Consider the following 21235-nt stretch of genomic DNA (forward strand, 5'->3'; position numbering starts at 1 on the left):
TGCAACTATAATTATTTGATACTTGTTTACATTTACAAATGTTCTGTTTTAGACTGTAGTATTGTTCAATTTAAAGACACTTATTTAGTACGTATAGCTTGTGTGCTATTGTGCGCTTAGCTGTTGTGTAGCTGCTAGCTCTTTGTAACCTGTAGCCTACTATGTTTAGATCTGAACTGGCTGTCCAGCTTTGCTAAAGTGAACACACTGCAGGACTTCCAGTAGCCAAACATTTGTATCAGAGATTTTGGACGCAATCAGATAGAATTCTCTACTTGCTTTTTGCTGATAGCGGAACAATATCCGATATCAATAGTCGATCAGAACACCCTTATTGGTAATACAGTTTAGTTTAGTTTATTATTTCTTCGGTCAGTAGTCAACAAAATAAACAGTTTTACATAAACAAACAATTGTACATTCATAAATTGAAAATGTTGCAGACTGAAAGGGTGTAGGCTGAAGTTGAACACTTATTGCGCCTAACCCTTTAAACAATGTCAAATACAAGATGAACTTTCAGAAATTAAGAAATTTCCTTTGCACAACATATTATAAATACCGGTACACCTTGTGCACAACATAAACACTGTTGAATTATATACACAGTAAAAGCATGTGAAATATCCTTGTACACGTGTTTAGGGACGATGTTTGAAACCGGTTCTCCCGGCTGTTCGATAAGAAAAGAACCATTGAATAAGAAAATAATCGATTCCATGGACTCAAATCCCTTTTTGAGAACCGGTTCCCGTTATTGAGGCCACTATAGTAAAGAAAAAGAGTTGGTTCTTTATTCGAATCCCTAGGAACGAATCCCGTCCCACAAGAAATGCCCTGTGGGACATCACAGGAAATGACGTAGCTCAGTCATTAGCGGGTCGAACTTGATCCTGAAAAAGCAGACATGCTAATTTTTTGGAAGAAGAATTGTTGATTGATGACTGTGGCGTTCTTAGTGTCATAGTGTGTGTAGTTAGTATGTTCCAATAGCAGCAGAAGTGCACTTTTTGGAGAGCTGTAATATTTTCAGTTTTGTGCCCAAGGGACTTTTTTTATTTAACACTATATTATTAATTATACACCTATAGTGCTCACAGAGACAGGTTGTTTTTGTGTTACTGTATATATTTGTTTTTCTGAAAAATCCCACTTAATATACTTTGGGTAACAACAGTCAATGTTTATTTATTATATTTTTTAGGGGGGTACAGTCAATATTTATTTTTATTTTTATTTTTTCTTATAAAATAAAAGTGAGCTTTTGTTAAACCAAATATTGTGTTTTCTTCAATATACAACAACCTATCTGGATTTGATAAGAGAATCGATAAGGAATCGATTCGATAAGAGGATTCGACAATGGACTCGAACTCGATAATTTCTTATCAAACATCATCCCTACACGTGTTAAACCTTTGTACCAATTATATACTATATACAAACAATTATACTTCCATTATTATTCATATCCCACATTTAGTTTGTAATTAACATTGGTCATAGTATTAACTACTGTGTTGATTCAAGAGTGATATATTTTTTCAAGACATTGTGTTGGAAATTTGTTTGGGTTTTTACAAGTTTCAATGACACTTGTGTGTGTTTTTATGAAGGCATTCATGGACAGCAAACCATCCTTGATGCAGATCAAAACTAAACTGCAGCACTACGACTTTTTTGAAAACCAAATTGAGGAAATTAAGGACGTCCTTATCGTGGGGATGATTGAACTGTCAACAGGTAAGCTGACGGCAGTAGTAAAACATTTTGCAGTAGTAAAAACCCTCACTACTGCAATGGTTTGGCAGTCAAACAGTTGGAATTTGACTTAAAGTTTTTGCCCTTGGCATTAACACCTTTTGCAAAGCTGGCCAGGAAACGTGTTTACCTTTTGTAAATGACTTGACTAAAATAAAATAAAAGATCAACCTTCTGTGCTTGTTGGAGGATAGGGATGTCCCGATCCGATATTTGGATCGGATCGGCTGCCGATATTTGCCAAAAATTGCGTATCGGCAAGGCATGGGAAAATGCAGATCCAGATCCAGTTTAAAAAAAAACTCCGGTCCGTGTTTTCCAACACACCTATTTAAATAGTACATTCCACTTTTCTGCTGCTCCGTAATTTCCGTTCCGCATTTTCCAGCACACCTTCAACACATCTACAATTCTCACGCAGTTGCTTTTAGCTGCTGGCATTACACGACAGGCTCTTCTCACTCTTTCCTGTGTCTCCCTCTCACAGACAGCGAGCGCACCTTCTTACACACGTCACATACTGTCACGTCATACGTCACATACGTATACGTCCTCTCCCAGCAGAGAGCGAGGTAGCGGCATGGCTAACGTTAGCTGTGATGCTAGCGCAGCCGCTAAGGTGCGCGCCTGCTCAAGCGTCCTCTGCGCACGGCAAATCTATGCCACGCACAAAATCAAATAAAAAAAATAAGCGCATAACAATTTTCGACACACGGACACGACAGAGACAACAGTTTTCGTCATCATTGTTCAAATATTGTGACGTCTGTCGAGACGCTTATCTCCATTCGGTGCCACACGTCCACACCATCAAAATGCAGAGGCAAAAATTTCCACATCAACACCGTATGAAAAAAATTAGTGATTTTTTTAGTTGTGATTTCCTTCTCTGCATGAAAGTTTAAAAGTAGCATATATTAATGCAGTATGAAGAAGAATGTTTTAATGTAGACATGCAAGCCTTGAAAGAACATTTTGAAAATCAAGACTACATTTCCTGCAAATGGGTGCATTTCTACCCTATATTTTAACTTTAGATTTATTCTCATATCAAACTCTTTTGGCTGTCTTTTTGACACTTACATCAGGCGCCCCCCTCCACACCCTGGATTATAAATAATGTAAATAATTCAATGTGATTATCTTGTGTGATGACTGTATTATGATGATAGTATATATCCGATAGTATATATCTGTATCATGAATCAATTTAAGTGGACCCCGACTTAAACAAGTTGAAAAACTTATTGGGGTGTTACCATTTAGTGGTCAATTGTACGGAATATGTACTTCACTGTGCAACCTACTAATAAAAGTCTCAATCAATCAATCAAAACACACAGAATCATCATACTGCTGTGATTATATGCATCAAGTGTTCATTCAAGGCTAAGGCAAAATATCGAGATATATATTGTAAGGCTGAAACGACGCGTCGACATAGTCGACGTCATCGGTTACGTAAATACGTCGACGCCGTTTTTGTGCGTCGGCGCGTCGCATATTTACGTCACACTACTGTCATGGCGGAGCGCAAAGCAGACGATGCGAGCGAGGGGAAAAAAGCACGCCAAAAGTGTGGGAGTATTTCAATAAACGGCCTAATAATGTTGTTGTATGCACACTGTGTCGAGCGGAAATGGCCTATCATAGCAGCACAACGGCTATGAACGAACATTTGAAAAGAAAACCCCCGACAGCGTTCTTGCCATCACCATCAACTAGTCAATCGTCCGCGTGCGTATACGTTGTCATTATTACACAAAAACATGAATGTGTCATTTACATCTGCGTTGTAAATTCATAAACTAAAGCACCGTTTGCTCTGAGAGGCGCGTTTGGCGTGCCTGTTCAGTGTTTAAAAAGACGCGCTCCTCTTTAACGCTGTGGAGAGGCGGCGGCGGCGAGCGAGCGGCGAGGCGGGGCGTGCCGGGAGCGACGCCGCAAGAGACAGGGGACGACGAGCGAGCGAGCAAGAGGAGCTGAAAAGCGAGGAAAGAAAGAGAAAAGAGTTGGAAGAGAAAATACTTTGTGTAAAATTAAAAGATTGTAAACCTGGCAAAGCCGTCTGGCGTTCAGTCTGTCGGTCCTGAAAGAACCCCACGGCACAAGACGTGTCACAAACGCTAACGTTAATTAGTTGTGCAAATACCTTTTACAACATTAACAGTTACATATACTATGTACAAACCAACAATTAACTTTCACTTTAATCATACTATCATTGTTGTGTAATTAAGCAAAATAAGCAATACTTTTACTTTTGTTGAAATGTTTACACTGTACACTTTTTTGTATTGGATGTTTAGCTTTATTTTTGCACATTTTAGCAAATAAGCAATACTTTTACTTTTGTTGAAATGTTTACACTTGTTACAGAATATTTCCGTTTTGCACTTTTTTGTATTGGATGTTTATCTTTATTTTTGCACATTTTAAAGCAAAATAAGCAATACTTTTACTTTTGAAATGCTTATACTATTCCAGAATATTAAGATTTGCACTGGATGTTTACTTTTATATTTGCACATTAAAAAGCAAATAAGCTACTTTTAATTTTGTTAAATGTTAAAAGTTTTAAATGTTTACATTGTTACAGAATATTTTGTCATGTTGTTGTCAATGTTGACTGAGTGGCCATACTTTTTTTTTTGTAAATAAAAGCCATGCCTTTTGAAAAAACTGGCCTACATTTATTTTTCCCTCTTCATTTTAAATAAAAAAAATAATCGGTAAAAGGAAAAATAATCTATAGATTAATCGAAAAAATAATCTATAGATTAACCGATTAATCGAAAAAATAATCTATAGATTAATCGATTGAAAAATAATCGTTAGCTGCAGCCCTAATATATTGTGTATCGCAATATGGCCTTAAAATATCTCAATATTAAAAAAAGGCCGTATCGCCCAGCCCTAGTTCAATGATGCCATTTCTGTTTGTCATGTATAATTTTGTCTATTTTGTGTTTATCCTTGAATAAACAGGTCAGTTTCTTGTTACCAACCATTGTGTATTATTCAAACTCCCCTAATTCAGCTGGCTAGTTGTTATCAAGAGTACTAAAACCCTTTTCAACATGATTCTGACAACTACGTAGGCTAAATAACTTTAAACTTTAATACATGCTCGGATAGGCCAGTATCGGTATCGGTCAGTATCGGTATCGGATCGGAAATGCAAAAACAATATCGGTATCGGATCGGAAGTGCAAAAACCTGGATCGATCGGGACATCCCTATTGGAGGACATTTAGATGTTAACTGCTGGTACAGTTTTGCACAAGTAAACACACTGCAGGACTGCTCCATAGAAGCACATATAATCAGAGGTGGGTAGTAACGCGCTACATTTACTCCGTTACATCTACTTGAGTAACTTTTGGGATAAATTGTACTTCTAAGAGTAGTTTTAATGCAACATACTTTTACTTTTACTTGAGTATATTTATAGAGAAGAAACGCTACTTTTACTCCGCTACTTTTATCTACATTCAGCTCGCTACTCGCTACTAATTTTTATCGATCTGTTAATGCACGCTTTGTTTGTTTTGGTCTGTCAGACAGACCTTCATAGTGCCTGCGTTTCAACAAATACATTCACTGGTGACGTTCACTCCGTTCCACCAATCAGATGCCGTCACTGGTGACGTTGGACCAATCAAACAGAGCCAGGCGGTCACATGACCTGACTTAAACAAGTTGAAAAACTTATTCGGGTGTTACCATTTAGTGGTCAATTGTACGGAATATGTACTGTACTGTGCAATCTACTAATAATAGTTCCAATCAATCAATCAAAAGTGTGGAGGAAAAAAGACAATTTTTTATTTCAACCGTACACCCCGTCAAAAGCCTAAAGACTGACTGCACAGTTCCTGTCTTCACAATAAAAGTGCCGCTCCATCGCGCCTGCGCTTTCAAAATAAGAGTCTCCGAAAGCCTGCGCAAACAAGCTAGCAAGCTACGGAGTTTGCCGCCAATGTATTTCTTGTAAAATGTATAAAAACGAATATGGAAGCTGGACAAATAAGATGCCAAAAACCAACCACTTTCATGTGGTATTAGACAGAAAGGAGGAACTTTTTTTCTCCTCCATTTGAAAACGTGGACGTTTGTCATCACTACTGTCTGATTACAATCAATGCAAGTCATCAGAATCAGGTAATACACCAACTTATATTCTTGTCTTCATGAAAGAAAGGAATCTATATGTGTTAAACATGCATGTATATTCATTAAAACACTATTAACATGTAAACAAAAACGGCAAAAAAAATAAATATAAATTATACACTGTATATATCAATGTATGTATATATATATAATATATATATATATATATATATGTATGTGTGGGGAAAAAAATCACAAGACTACTTCATCTCTACAGGCCTGTTTCATGAGGGGTTCCCTCAATCATCAGGAGATTTTCTCCTGATGATTGATATATATCAATCATCTATATATTATATACGTATAATACGTATATTGCGCTCTACTACGGTATCGAGCACTATTTTTTGGATAACCTTATTAAGACATATATATATATATATGTGTGTGTGTGTATATATATATATGTATATATGTGTGTGTGTGTATATGTATATATATATATATATATATATATAATATATATATATATAATGTATATATGTATATATATATATATATGTATATATATATGATATGTGTGTGTATGTTACTCATCAGTTACTCAGTACTTGAGTAGTTTTTTTACAACATACTTTTTACTTTTACTCAAGTAAATATTTGGGTGACTACTCCTTACTTTTACTTGAGTAATAAATCTCTAAAGTAACAGTACTCTTACTTGAGTACAATTTCTGGCTACTCTACCCACCTCTGCATATAATCCACAACTTGTTTTTTTGTTGATATCAGATCGGGACACCCTGTACATTCAGGTGGAACTTTTGCATTTGAATTGTGGCCGACGTGGTGCTCCTCTCCTCTGCAGATGCGTTAAAGACCTCCCTCAAAGAGGAGGCCAAGGCTTGGAAGTGTGAATTGTGCAAATGCCTGAGGAAGGAGTGCAGGAGGAACATCATTACCATCAGCTTGCACACGCACAAAAGCTTCACGCAACTTGTGCATCCTGTGGTCAATTTGGACGACGTGCGCTGTTCCATGAAGACGCTGAGCGATCTCCGGGATTCGGAAATCAACACCGACATCACGCTCATTTCCACTCAGGTATGAACATGGTTTGTGTTGTTGTTTGCCCCCACACTGGATTGTACCGTGAACCGTTTCACTGTCGCAGGACGCCTACGAAGTTCTGATCCTCTATGAAGCTGAAATGACTGAGAAGGAGCCAGGAGAGGTGTTCGGGCTGAGCCGCTTCTTCACAAGACTTTTGACTAAAGCTGTTAGTATTGTTCACTTGTTCACATTTGATCACTAATGCATACTTGCCAACCCTCCCGGATTTTCCGGGAGACTCCCGAAATTCAGCGCCTCTCCCGAAAACGTCCCGGGACAAATTTTCTCCCGAAATTCAGGCGGAGCTGGAGGCCACGCCCCCTCCAGCTCCATGCGGACCTGAGTCCGCTTTCCCACAATATAAAGAACGTCTACAGTAAAGCAGTCCGTCTGCCGTAAACAGCAATGTTGTGACACTCTTAAACAGGACAATAGTGCCATCTAGTGCATTTGATGAAAGCACTTTTGTGCGTGCCACACAGCAATGCATCATCAGAGAGGGTGTTCAGCATGGTTAGAAAGATAGTGACAGAGAATAGAACAAGGATGGACAATTCAACCCTTAACTCAACAATGAGTAGATGAGTGTTACGAGAGCCTGCTGACCTACTGTATTACGTATTATGGTACGGCAGCTGCACTGCAGCAGACAGGGAGAGGCTGCAAAGAGTGGTCAAGACGGCTCAGAAGATCATCGGCCGCCCTCTCCCCTCTCTGACGGACATCTACACCTCCCGTTGCCTCAACAGAGCCAGTGCCATCATCAAGGACAGCACCCACCCTGGCTCTGACCTGTTCCACCTGCTGCCCTCTGGGAAGCGCTATAGGTGCATTAAAACCAAAACAAACAGGCTAAAGAACAGCTTCTTCCCCAGGGCCATAACCATCCTGAACGGACTGCCCCATTGTCCCTCATAACTGCCTTCTCTTCGGTGCAATAACCCATTCCACCAACCACCCTGTTTTTTTTTTTGTTTTTTTTTCATGTATATATTCATTTCACACCATATTCATTGCACTTCTACATTTTTTATATTTTTATATATTTGCACATTGTTTTTCTAGCATGCACACATCGCACTGTATGGAATGGCCTCAATCTCGTTACCTTGCGTAATGACAATAAAGCTGATTCTGATTCTGATGTGTGTGTATATGTGTAAATAAGTTAACACTGAAATTCAAGTATTTCTTTTATATATATATATATATATATATATATATATATATATATATATATATATGAAATACTTGACTTGGTGAATTCTAGCTGTAAATATACTCCTCCCCTCTTAACCACGCCCCCAACCACGCCCCCGCCCCAACCACGCCCCCCGCACCCACCCCCCACCCCCCACCTCCCGAAATTGGAGGTCTCAAGGTTGGCAAGTATGCACTAATGACATCCCAGAGTTGCTTTTTCCGAAAAGATAACAACGCTCACTATTGATGGACTCTTTCAATTTATTTTGATTACCAGTTGTCCGTTCAGAATCAGCTCTTCTCTATGCAGCCCACTCTCAAGCAAAGCCTCATGGAGCGTGTGGCCGTTTTTGAAAACGACGTGGGCACTTTTATGGACGACTATGATGAGGTGAGCTTCATCCTTCACTGTGCACGTCGTCTTAGATGAATCTCCACACTTCATCTCGTGTTACAGGAAGGCCCCATGGGTGAGGGAATTGCACCCAAAGAGGCCAGTCGCAGACTCCAATGCTTCCAGGTACAAATATTCTTAATAGAGATGTCCGATATTATTGGCCGATAAATGCTTTAAAATGTAATATCGTAAATTATCGGTATCGGTTTCATGAAGTAAATTGTATGACTTTTTAAAACGCTGCTGTGTACACGGACGTAGGGAGAAGTACAGAGCGCCAATAAACCTTAAAGGCACTGCCTTTGCGTGCCGGCCCAATCACATAATATCTACGGCTTTTCACACACACAAGTCAATGCAAGGCATACTTGGTCAACAGCCATACAGGTCACACTGAGGGTGGCCGTACAAACAACTTTAACACTGTTACAAATATGTGAACCCACACCAAACAAGAATGACAAACACATTTCGGGAGAACATCCGCACCGTAACACCACATAAACACAACAGAACAAATACGCAGAACCCCTTGCAGCACTAACTCTTCCGGGACGCTACAATATACACCCCCCTGAAAGCTGAAGATGTTATATAACTTGTCCGGCACGCTGTTTGTATGGAGGAAAAGCAGATGTGAAGACGGGCTGGCCTCACTCAGGCTGTTAAGGGATGAAGGTTTCAGGTTGTTAGGCAATTACTGTGAATTGACCCCAAGGCTCTCACAGCTCTTTTAATTCGCTATTTTCAGCCAATCTGTGCCTGTCACCGAACCAAAAGCAGTTTGAAGATGTCAGCAAACTCACTTGTAGCTGTGAGCGAGTTAGGGGTTAATATTATATGACTATCACAGAGACTTCTTAGACTCAATTATGTGTCTGCTATAGCATATGCATTGTGCAATTTATCTTGTGCAAGATTAAATCCAAGAATCCCAGTTTATTCCAGGTCATTGTAGCAGTATTTATATATATATATCTTTTTATGTGCTTAATTTATTATGCTAATTTTAACCCCTGAACACTTATGTGATTACATATTCTTGTAATTATTGTTTTTATTTTTTAGGAATGTTAAACCTTCTGTGTTGTCATTTTCGATGCCCTTCAGTCCAGGTTTGCTGAGCTGTGGAGAAATTTTACCACTTACAATTCTGGCGAGCAGCTTCTGGGCCTGCCCGTCTCAAACTATGACTGTCTTCAAAATAAAAAGTACACAGTCTGGCCTACACTTTTTTTAAAGTATTTTAAAACAAAAAGGATTGTGGTAACGCCTCCCTCTGCTTACCACCGCTGTTAGGAAAGAGCTGGATCTGCTCCAGAAGCTCTACGGCCTCTATGACACTGTGATGAGCAACATCAGCAACCACTCCAAGCTCTTGTGGACAGAAGTGGATATTGAGAAGATCAACAATGAACTTATGGACTTTCAGAACAGGTCAGTGTTGTATTCCTACTTTTAATATGTAGAATAGAAAGTGAACAGTGTTCTATTCTCTCTATTTGTTGCTGGGCAGAATTTGTAGGTCACCCATTCTTTTACGCCCCCAAGAACTGTTCAGTATTTGGCTTAGTGTGATGCGTCACTCAGTACATGTCAATGCATTAAATTAGTCCGATTTCTCAAATAGTTCGGCTCTAAAGCATCATCATTGGCGGTCACTCAAAGCGAGTATGACGGTCCTCCTGGTAGGGAGGTATCTCTTTTTTGGAGGAAGCCTGTGCGTGACTTTGTTTAACGTGGGGAGACTGGTGCACAAACAGTCACCACACGATCCTTGACAGATCCGGGTCAGGGTCCAGTGGCATGGAGTCCAAGACGACTGGGGACCCTTTTCTGCTGCAGCCTTCTTCCGCCATCCTAGCCGTTGTGACGCTCCATAGGGTCCACCGTTGAGGTCTTGGGTTGTTATTTCCCCATAACTGGGCCCACATGCATGTGGGGGTGCCTTTTTCCGCCATCGCAGCCGTTGTGGTAGTTCTTACATCTACCGTCTTCCGCCTGCTCCGCTGTTGAGGTCTTCACCGTATCCCTGGCTAGGGGGAAGTCAGGTACTAGGCCTTTGCCAAGGGCCACCTGGGGTAACAGTAGTGTTGCGTTTGGACCAGTTGTTCCTCCCAGGGATTTCAAGTCACAAGTCACTCCCAAGCTCTTTACGACACTTAAAGCTGAGTTGAAAAACCACCAGAGACAGAATAGGTATTTTGTAATATATTTGCAAAATGTTGCATATATACATTGACAGAGACAGCATAGAACATTCGGATCGCCCCGCTCAGATGGTCTGCCCCCCGAAACACCCTCTCCCCTCTTAAGTCCCTGGCAGTCCTGTGTCTCTAGCCAAAACAAATGTCCATTATCTCTCTCTCTCTCTAACATTCCTCATTCAAGGTTAAGCACACAGTTTTGCAGACAACCAAAAGACCACATTTGGAAGAAAAACACTAGCTGTTTTGTAATATGATTATAAAAAGAAGTAACGCTTAAATTCGGATATATGTAAATATCTGCCTCCGACAATTGTAAAGGGGTTAACCTCCTAGTGCCCCAAGACCCTAAAGAGGAGCCTCCACTGCCGGATGCACTTTAACATACCTGCCAACTACTCCGGTTTTCCCGTAATTAGTACGGTTTTCATCAACCTATTCCGGGTTACGGTTGCAGTGATAAAAAATACGGTTTTTCATTAATTAAAAAAAAATTTTTTTTTTAAATGCGCGAGGCTATTTATAGCACCGCTGCCAAGCACGAGGCACCAGTTGCCATTGTTTCCAAACAAGCGAACGATCATGGAATCAGCCGGAGAAAAATCGCAAACGAGTCTTAAACCGAAAAGAAAACTGCAGTCATTCCGTGAAGAATATTCAAAAGCCTATCCGGGAATAATTATCCGTTCCAAAAAGGGTGAAAACTACGCGAATTGCACCTTGTGCAGACAAGATTTTTCGATCGGACACGGAGGAATTAGCGATGTAAAAGACCACGTTTGGACAAAAAAACACAAGTCTAATGCCGTTGCTAGCGATACAAGTGGAAAACTTTCAACGTTTTTCGGATTTTAGCCACAAAAAGGTAATGACACCAATGTTATCTATTGGAATTGTTTAGTACTGTTATACTGTTAAAAGTGTTTATACTATTTATGCTTTCAAGTCCAAGTTGAAGAAATCTTGTTAAATGTTGACAGCATAACTACCAAAATACAGAAGTATGTCCTTAATATTTTTGCAGTGCTATTTCTGTTGAAAAGTTCAAATGATTACATTAGAGATGTGATGTGCCACTTTTCAAGTGTCTGATGGCTTAAATTAATTTTCATTAATTTTTCATATTTTGAATTCTTTTGAAAGGCTTACAAAAAAACTACATTTGAATTGTAATTCCATGCTATTGACAGGACTATTAATTTTAATGAAGTTAGCTTACCATGTTTACAGTATGATAATTGTGATAGAAATGTGAATTTTAGGCACAGAATATTTTTTACAATTGAACAAGGCAGTAGATTATACAAGCTTGGACAGAAAGTTAATAATGACACCAATTTTTTTTTAATGGAATTGTTTAGTACTGTTTTACCATTTGTTTACTGTAAAAAGTGTTTATACTGTTTATACTTTCAATTAACAAATTGAAGTCTTGTGAAAGGTTGACAGGATAACTGGCATTAACTGTCAAAATAATTTCAAACTATTGAAGTTAGCTTACAGAATAAACATGTCAATCAACCCATATGATTTTTGCTGTAATATTTTTGTTTTGAAAAGTCACTGTGACTGATAGAAAAGTGATGGTTTTAGCAACATTTTAACCTGTCTGAATGCTAATAATCATTTTGCGTCGGGGGGCGAAGCCTGAACCCCCCACCAGGACTTTGTCCTGGACCTACCGGGGCCTGCGGCCCCTGGACCCTGGCTACTAGGTTTTTCTGATTTCAAAAGTTGGCAGGTATGGGTTAACCTCCTAGTGCCCCAAGACCCTAAAGAGGAGCCTCCACTGCCGGATGCACTTTAACGTCATGTCCTCTAAATAAGCCTCCTACAGCCGATGGAAACACCTCAAACTGATTGTGTTCGGTTTTTGCAAAGTCGGAATAAAGTTAAAGTTAAAGTGAAAGTACAGCTGATAGTCACGCACACACTAGGTGGGGTAAAAGTATCCTCTGCATTTGACCCATCCCTTTGTTCCACCTCCTGGGAGGTGAGGGGAGCGGTGAGCAGCAGCGGTGGCCGCGCCCGGGAATCATTTTTGGTGATTTAACCCCCAATTCTAACCCTTGATGCTGAGTGCCAAGCATGGAGGTATTGGGTCCCATTTTTATAGTCTTTGGTGTGACTCGGCCGGGGTTTGAACTCACAACCTACACTCTAACCACAAGGCCACTAATAACACACCTCTCGAGTGTGTGTGTGTGAGGACCCTTCGTATCGCGTATGCGCCAGTCTCAACCCGCGGGATACAACTCGGAAGCAGATACTATTCAATAAAAATGTAGAAACACTTGTCATGAAAAGGATACTTTTCATTTGCTCCACAAATTAAAAGAACAAAACATATTGTTTGTTGTCGATCAGAACTGATTTTTTTAATAAGGTAGGTAAGAAAATGTAAAATGCTGGCTTAATTCGGACTTCCATCCATCCATCCATCCATCCATCTTCTTCCGCTTATCCGAGGTCGGGTCGCGGGGGCAGCAGTCTAAGCAGGGAAGCCCAGACTTCCCTCTCCCCAGCCACTTCATCCAGCTCCTCCCGGGGGACCCCGAGGCGTTCCCAGGCCAGCCGGGAGACATAGTCTTCCCAACGTGTCCTGGGTCTTCCCCGCGGCCTCCTACCAGTCGAACGTGCCCTAAACACCTCCCTAGGGAGGCGTTCGGGTGGCATCCTGACCAGATGCCCGAACCACCTCATCTGGCTCCTCTCGATGTGGAGGAGCAGAGGCTTTACTTTGAGCTCCCCCCGGATGACAGAGCTTCTCACCCTATCTCTAAGGGAGAGCCCTGCCACCCGGCGGAGGAAACTCATTTCGGCCGCTTGTACCCGTGATCTTGTCCTTTCGGTCATAACCCAAAGCTCATGACCATAGGTGAGGATGGGAACGTAGATCGACCGGTAAATTGAGAGCTTTGCCTTCCGGCTCAGCTCCTTCTTCACCACAACGGACCGATACAGCGTCCGCATTACTGAAGACGCCGCACCGATCCGCCTGTCGATCTCACGATTCACTCTTCCCTCACTCGTGAACAAGACTCCGAGGTACTTGAACTCCTCCACTTGGGGCAAGATCTCCTCCCCAACCCGGAGATGGCACTCCACCCTTTTCCGGGCGAGAACCATGGACTCGGACTTGGAGGTGCTGATTCTCATCCCAGTCGCTTCACACTCAGCTGCGAACCGATCCAGTGAGAGCTGAAGATCCTGGCCAGATGAAGCCATCAGGACCACATCATCTGCAAAAAGCAGAGACCTAATCCTGCAGCCACCAAACCAGATCCCCTCAACGCCTTGACTGCGCCTAGAAATTCTGTCCATAAAAGTTATGAACAGAATCGGTGACAAAGGGCAGCCTTGGCGGAGTCCAACCCTCACTGGAAACGTGTCCGACTTACTACCGGCAATGCGGACCAAGCTCTGGCACTGATCATACAGGGAGCGGACTGCCACAATCAGACAGTCCGACACCCCATACTCTCTGAGCACTCCCCACAGGACTTCCCGAGGGACACGGTCGAATGCCTTCTCCAAGTCCACAAAACACATGTAGACTGGTTGGGCAAACTCCCATGCACCCTCAAGGACCCTGCCGAGAGTATAGAGCTGGTCCACAGTTCCACGACCAGGACGAAAACCACACTGTTCCTCCTGAATCCGAGGTTCGACTATCCGGCGTAGCCTCCTCTCCAGTACACCTGAATAGACCTTACCGGGAAGGCTGAGGAGTGTGATCCCACGATAGTTAGAACACACCCTCCGGTTCCCCTTCTTAAAGAGAGGAACCACCACCCCGGTCTGCCAATCCAGTGGTAGGTTAATTCGGACTCCCGAACGAAATAGGAAGGAGATGAAAGATAATGAAGCAGGTATATTAAAGACGAATAATAAAGCGTACACAAACCTTTTCACGTTGCATTTGTGCACTCCAAACTGATTAGTAATAACTCTGTACAACTGGCAAGATAGTCCAGAAGATGGCAAACTTCATCTGGCACAGTATCAATCGTGGCACGAACGGTTGCTTCATATTTAAAACTCCCTATCAATCGACAAAGCCTTATGAATAAAGTCCGAGACATTCAAAAGTTTTATTTCCATGATTCTTCGTCCTAAAAGTCTTAAAAAAAATAAATCTTTCTGTCTTCGCTTCGGACCTGCATTCACCCCAAAACGTCATTGGTAGCAGCGTTATGTCCGCACCGCAATTTAAGAGGATTTCTTGACACTGTCTGGTATTTAACATCAGCATAGCCATTACACACATACTATTTGTATTCTGTGCCAATATTACAGCAAACCTCTAAAGGCTTAGTGGCCACATGCGTGGACAGCACCTTTTAGCTCTTATTTCCAAAATTGTGTGCACTACTGAATTGGGGTCTTATGGCCGCTTATGTGGACACTTATACTGCCATGTGGTGGTGTCAGAAGAGTATAACATACAATGGAATTTGGAGAAAAAAAAGTGTAACAATAACAATTAGCATGTCACTAAACATGAAGTACACGTTTGTGTACTTATGGACTAAGTACATCATATCAAAAGATGATTCTTAGTTTTTATTCTAATTAGGGTCCTTTTATGGACAGAATTTCTAGGCGCAGTCAAGGCGTTGAGGGGATCCGGTTTGGTGGCTGCAGGATTAGGTCTCTGCTTTTCGCAGATGATGTGGTCCTGATGGCTTCATCTGGCCAGGATCTTCAGCTCTCGCTGGATCGGTTCGCAGCCGAGTGTGAAGCGACTGGGATGAGAATCAACACCTCCAAGTCCGAGTCCATGGTTCTCGCCCGGAAAAGGGTGGAGTGCCATCTCCGGGTTGGGGAGGAGACCCTGCCCCAAGTGGAGGAGTTCAAGTACCTCGGAGTCTTGTTCACGAGTGAGGGAAGAGTGGATCGTGAGATCGACAGGCGGATCGGTGCGGCATCTTCAGTAATGCGGACACTGTATCGATCCGTTGTGGTGAAGAAGGAGCTGAGCCGGAAGGCAAAGCTCTCAATTTACCGGTCGATCTACGTTCCCATCCTCACCTATGGTCATGAGCTTTGGGTTATGACCGAAAGGACAAGATCACGGGTACAAGCGGCCGAAATGAGTTTCTTCCGCCGGTTGGCAGGGCTCTCCCTTAGAGATAGGGTGCGAAGCTCTGTCATCCGCGGGGAGCTCAAAGTAAAGCCGCTGCTCCTCCACATTGAGAGGAGCCAGATGAGGTGGTTCGGGCATCTGGTCAGGATGCCACCCGATCGCCTCCCTCGGGAGATGTTTAGGGCACGTCCGACCGGTAGGAGGCCACGGGGAAGACCCAGGACACGTTGGGAAGACTATGTCTCCCGGCTGGCCTGGGAACGCCTCGGGATCCCCCGGGAAGAGCTGGACGAAGTGGCTGGGGAGAGGGAAGTCTGGGCTTCCCTGCTTAGGCTGCTGCCCCCGCGACCCGACCTCGGATAAGCGGAAGAAGATGGATGGATGGATGGATGGGTCCAATAAGCCCAGAGAAATAAGAGAAATTAAAAAAAAGCATGTAAACAAAGAGCTTGGGCCTTAAGAGGTTAAAACAAGTTGTAGGGCTCCGCAGATGGCTAGTGTGATGTCATAGGTCAACCGGAAAAGGAATTAATTTACCCGCGCTAAAATGAAATAAGTGCCCCTCAGGCCACATGGCGTATGACCAATAGTCGCATCAGAGAGAGTGCATGGACACTTGGGCTTCACACGCAGGTGTGAAAATACAAAAAAACGAACTATTTGAGAAATCAGACTAATTTAGTGCATGGAAACGTAGTGACTGTTTCTTTAACAATGCTGGGTGGAAGGCTCCACACAGCAGTGAAAAGATAAGGATGGTCATCTACACCAGTGTTTTTCAACCACTGTGCCACACTAGTGTGCCGTGAGATACAGTCTGGTGTGCCTTGGGAGATGATCTAATTTCACCTATTTGGGTTAAAAATATTTTTTGCAAACCAGTAATTATAGTCTGCAAATGATGTGTTGTTGTTGAGTGTTGGTGCTGTCTAGAGCTCGGCAGAGTAACCGTGTAATACTCTTCCATATCAGTAGGTGGCATCAGGTAGCTAATTGCTTTGTAGATGTCGGAAACAGCGGGAGGCAGTGTGCAGGTAAAAAGGTGTCTAATGCTTAAATCATAAATAAACAAAAGGTGAGTGCCCCTAAGAAAAGGCATTGAAGCTTAGGGAAGGCTATGCAGAACGAAACTAAAACTGAACTGGCTACAAGGTAAACAAAAACAGAATGCTGGACGACAGCAAAGACTTACTGTGGAGCAAAGACGGCGTCCACAAAGTACATCCGAACATGACATGACAATCAACAATGTCCCCACAAAGAAGGATAAAAACAACAGAAATCTTCTTGATTGCTAAAACAAAGTAGATGCGGGAAATATCGCTCAAAGGAAGACATGAAACTGCTACAGGAAAATAACAAAAAAAGAGAAAAAGCCACCAAAGACAAGAAGTAAATCACAACACACAGGAAAACAGCAAAAAAAGTCCAAATAAGTCAGGGTGTGATGTGACAGGTGGTGACAGTACACCTACTTTGAGACAAGAGCTATAGTGATGCATGCTTGGTTATGCTTTAAAGTCATATCCAACCACTTTTTACTGTCAACTGAGTTTAGTTTTTTAATGATTTCTGCTGGTGGTGTGCCTCCGGATTCTTTCAACGCAAAAAATGTGCCTTGACTCAAAACAGGTTGAAAAACACTAATCTACACGAATGAAAGTACTAGAAAAGCCAGTTTGTTGTTATAAATTGATGAGTCTGAACAGGATGTGTGGTGGAAGAAGGAGGCTAACATCTAGCCTTGTTAAAAATGGCCACAACAGTCGTCTTGTCTGCTTCAAGGTGCCGACGCCTGCCCAAGGGTCTGAAAGAATGGCAAGCCTTCCTGGACTTGAAAAAGACCATCGACGACTTCAACGAGCTGTGCCCTTTGCTTGAGATGATGACAAATAAGTCCATGATCAGGAGGCACTGGGATATGATCTCCAACCTGACTGGCCACAAGTTTGAGGTGGAGTCAAGTACCTGCAAGCTAGAAGACATCACCAAGGCACCCCTGTTGAAGTACAAGGATGACATTGAGGTTTGTCACCGCACCGTGATCGCACGCAGTGTTTCCCACTGTTTGGCAATGTATTAGTGGCGTGTCGGGTGTGTGGTGGGGTATGGCATGACAGGAGTGGCATCAAAATGACATCGTATACCGTATTTTTCGGACTATAAGTCGCAGTTTTTTTCATAGTTTGGCCGGGCTCCAGTGCGATTTATATATGTTTTTTTCCTTCTTTATTATGCATTTTCGGCAGGTGCGACTTATACTCCGAAATTACGGTAATTTGCTTAATTTTCTATGATGACGCATGTATTTTTGAAAAGGCTAAAAAAAAGTTATACATATATTTAAAGACAAATCTGTTATTAGCAGTGTTGGGTTAGTTACTGAAAACCAGTAACAAGTTACAGTTACTAGTTACTTTATTTCAAAAGTAACTCAGTTGCTAACTCAGTTACTTACACCAAAAAGTAATGCATTACTGTGAAAAGTAACTACCGTATTTTCCGCACCATAAGGCGCCCTGGGTTATAAGCCGCGCCTTCAATGAACGGCATATTTCAAAACTTTGTCCACCTATAAGCCGCCCCGTGTTGTAAGCCGCATCTAACTGCGCTAAAGGAATGTCAAAAAAACAGTCAGATAGGTCAGTCAAACTTTAATAATATATTAAAAACCAGTGTTCTAACAACTCTGTTCACTCCCAAAATGTACGCAAATGTGCAATCACAAACATACGTATATCAACATGGACAGAGCTGCGTGAAAAAAGCCACCCGGCCTCTTCGCGTAAACTTAAACTTACCTTAACCACTCGCTCATCTTTTCTTCATCCACCCCTTCGAGTTAGCTTTTATGATGACGCCGGCTGGAAAGGTCTCTTTTGGCAAGGTCTTCCTTTTGAATATCACCATGGGTGGAAGTTTCTGGCCATTAGCATGGCAAGCTAGAACCACAGTGAAGGATGACTTCTCATTCCCTGTGGTGCGAATATTCACCGTACGTGCTCCCGTTGTATCCACAGTGCGGTTCACAGGAATATCAGTTGCTGTGAAATAGTAATCCGTGTGCGGATGGAGAGATTGCGTCTTTTCATGAACCGGATACCTGTCGCTTAGTAGGAGCCATTTTGTGGTCTTTACAGATGTAAACACACAAAGGAAATGAAACGTACGGTGATATCCGCGCGCTTTTTCTTCTTCTACGCGGGCGGGTGGTTGCTTACAGTAGAAGAAGAAGCGCTTCCTGTTCTATGGGGGCGGGTGCTTACCTTGGCGGTTGCTTGCGTAGAAGAAGAAGCGCTTCCTGTTATACCGGGAAAAAAGATGGCGGCTGTTTACCGAAGTTGCGAGACCGAAACTTTATGAAAATGAATCTTAATATTTATCCATATATAAAGCGCACCGGGTTATAAGGCGCACTGTCAGCTTTTGAGAAAATTTGTGGTTTTTAGGTGCGCCTTATAGTGCGGAAAATACGGTATTTAGTTACATCTTTTGTTCTTCTTTTTTTTTTTAAGGTTCCCATTAATGCCCTTTTAGCCTTCATTTCAGTACTGTTATTGCACTGGAGAATAATACAATCTGTTGATCAACTTGAAACTTGACATGCATTTGCATCACTGAACTCTGCTAAGCCATGTGGTCTACATACAACACACAAAGACAAAGATCTGTTTCAAAGGGCCAATTTATTTCAGGCCAGAACAAATTGACAAAACTATTTTAAATAGCTGCAACATAACATACATAAGTAACAAACAGCATAATAACAACATAGCTGTAAACCTGGCTCCACCCAAGGAAGGCACACATGACATACACAAAGCCTAACCAGGCATTTTTTTCTCTCAAGGAATTCGGAAATAAAATCATGTCTTCAGGAGATCAGCACTGTAACTGAAGCACAGAACACTCTACGCATTTCCCCAGTTTTAGTTTAGAGATTAGGAAAGATTGGCCTGGCCCACTAGCATCCCTCTTTATGTTTGGGAACTTTATAGTCTATACATTTAGAGCAGTGGTTCTTAACCTTGTTGGAGGTACCAAACCCCACCAGTTTCATATGCGCATTCACCGGATCCTTCTTTAGTGAAAAATGAAACTTTTTTTTTTTTTTTCAAATTCAAGACAGTTATGTTTTTTTTTACTGGTGCACAAAATGAACCGTGCATGAACATCACCTTGTTCAAAGAACAAAACCTACACAGTCCATGAACTTACAACAAATTACACACCTGCAAATCAGATGGAAAATTAGAGGGAACATTGTTTGGGGGTATCCATAATACGCCGTTAGGGAGAAGTTTTTATTACACGATGAGTCGGGTGTGGCGTGACAGCGGAGGCTCCACCGAACCCCTGAGGCCGACTCACCGAACCCCTAGGGTTCGATCGAACCCAGGTTAAGAACCACTGATTTAGAGTGATGTGATAATCAAACACTGTAGAAGTCTAGAATGAAAGAGCAACAGTATATAAGATAATTGACAGAGTGTGTACCTTCAGTGCTGAATGATGAGCAGAGGCAGAGTTTGGAGAGCTTTCTTTAGCTCGCTTTCCATTTTTATGTACTCACTGTCCAGGTGCATGGAAATGTTTTCTGTGCCATTTGCTGTTTGACGCCGGTATCATGCTAATTAGCTGCCTGAAATCGGTGACTCCACTGTAGAAATAGCCTGCATGTCTTCTACCACATACGCTGCAATGGCTCTATCAATGTTGTCCTGGCTAACAGTCCCTCCGTTAAAATCCTTAGGTGGAAGTGGAGGTGGAGGTGAAGTAGCATCGGAGTCTGTGTCTATCTTTACTAGCTTCGTCGAAGCATGTTGCTTTTGTAGCTGTTTCAGCAGATTTGAATTGCTGTTTTGGGCAGTAGATAGGATCTTTGATCCAAGACACAACTTACATTAACTAAAATGTTCTTTTCTTTTTGCTCGACAAAAGAAAAGTAGTGAGAATATCTCCATGTTAAGAAACTCTACTTCGGCTCCGCCATGATGTCTTGTTAGTAAACACAGACACGCCCCACCCCCACCCACACACAGCGCACCTCTTGTGACACAGATAGATTCAGAAGGACGACACTGCAGCTCTCTAATAAAACACACTCAGATCTTCTGTTTCTAGCGTTATTTTATGTTATTTTTTATATAGTAACGCATCATATAGTAACGGTAACTGAGTTACTGAATATAAAAAATAACGCTTAGACTACTAGTTACCGCTGAAAATAACGGCATTACAGTAACGCATTACTTTGTAACGCGTTAGTCCCAACCCTGGTTATTAGTGATTAGTATCAACAACTTTTTCTTGTTACATTATACAAACCCTGTTTCCATAAGAGTTGGG

General features: G+C 41.9%; 1 protein-coding gene across 2 annotated transcripts in view; it reads left to right on the plus strand.

The window, feature by feature from the left end:
- The window catches only part of LOC133618461 (dynein axonemal heavy chain 8-like), a 245622-nt gene that overhangs the window by 58760 nt on the left and 165627 nt on the right, over positions 1-21235 (plus strand). For both annotated transcript variants that reach the window (XM_061978829.2, XM_061978830.2), the window contains 8 exons: positions 1617-1743; positions 6746-6981; positions 7052-7156; positions 8471-8584; positions 8651-8713; positions 9701-9801; positions 9890-10027; positions 17672-17912. In XM_061978829.2, coding sequence (XP_061834813.1) covers positions 1617-1743; positions 6746-6981; positions 7052-7156; positions 8471-8584; positions 8651-8713; positions 9701-9801; positions 9890-10027; positions 17672-17912 — 1125 coding nt within the window. The remainder of the gene's footprint in view (positions 1-1616; positions 1744-6745; positions 6982-7051; positions 7157-8470; positions 8585-8650; positions 8714-9700; positions 9802-9889; positions 10028-17671; positions 17913-21235) is intronic.

This window comes from Nerophis lumbriciformis, linkage group LG19, assembly GCF_033978685.3.
Source record: "Nerophis lumbriciformis linkage group LG19, RoL_Nlum_v2.1, whole genome shotgun sequence".
Taxonomy (NCBI): Eukaryota; Metazoa; Chordata; class Actinopteri; order Syngnathiformes; family Syngnathidae; genus Nerophis; species Nerophis lumbriciformis.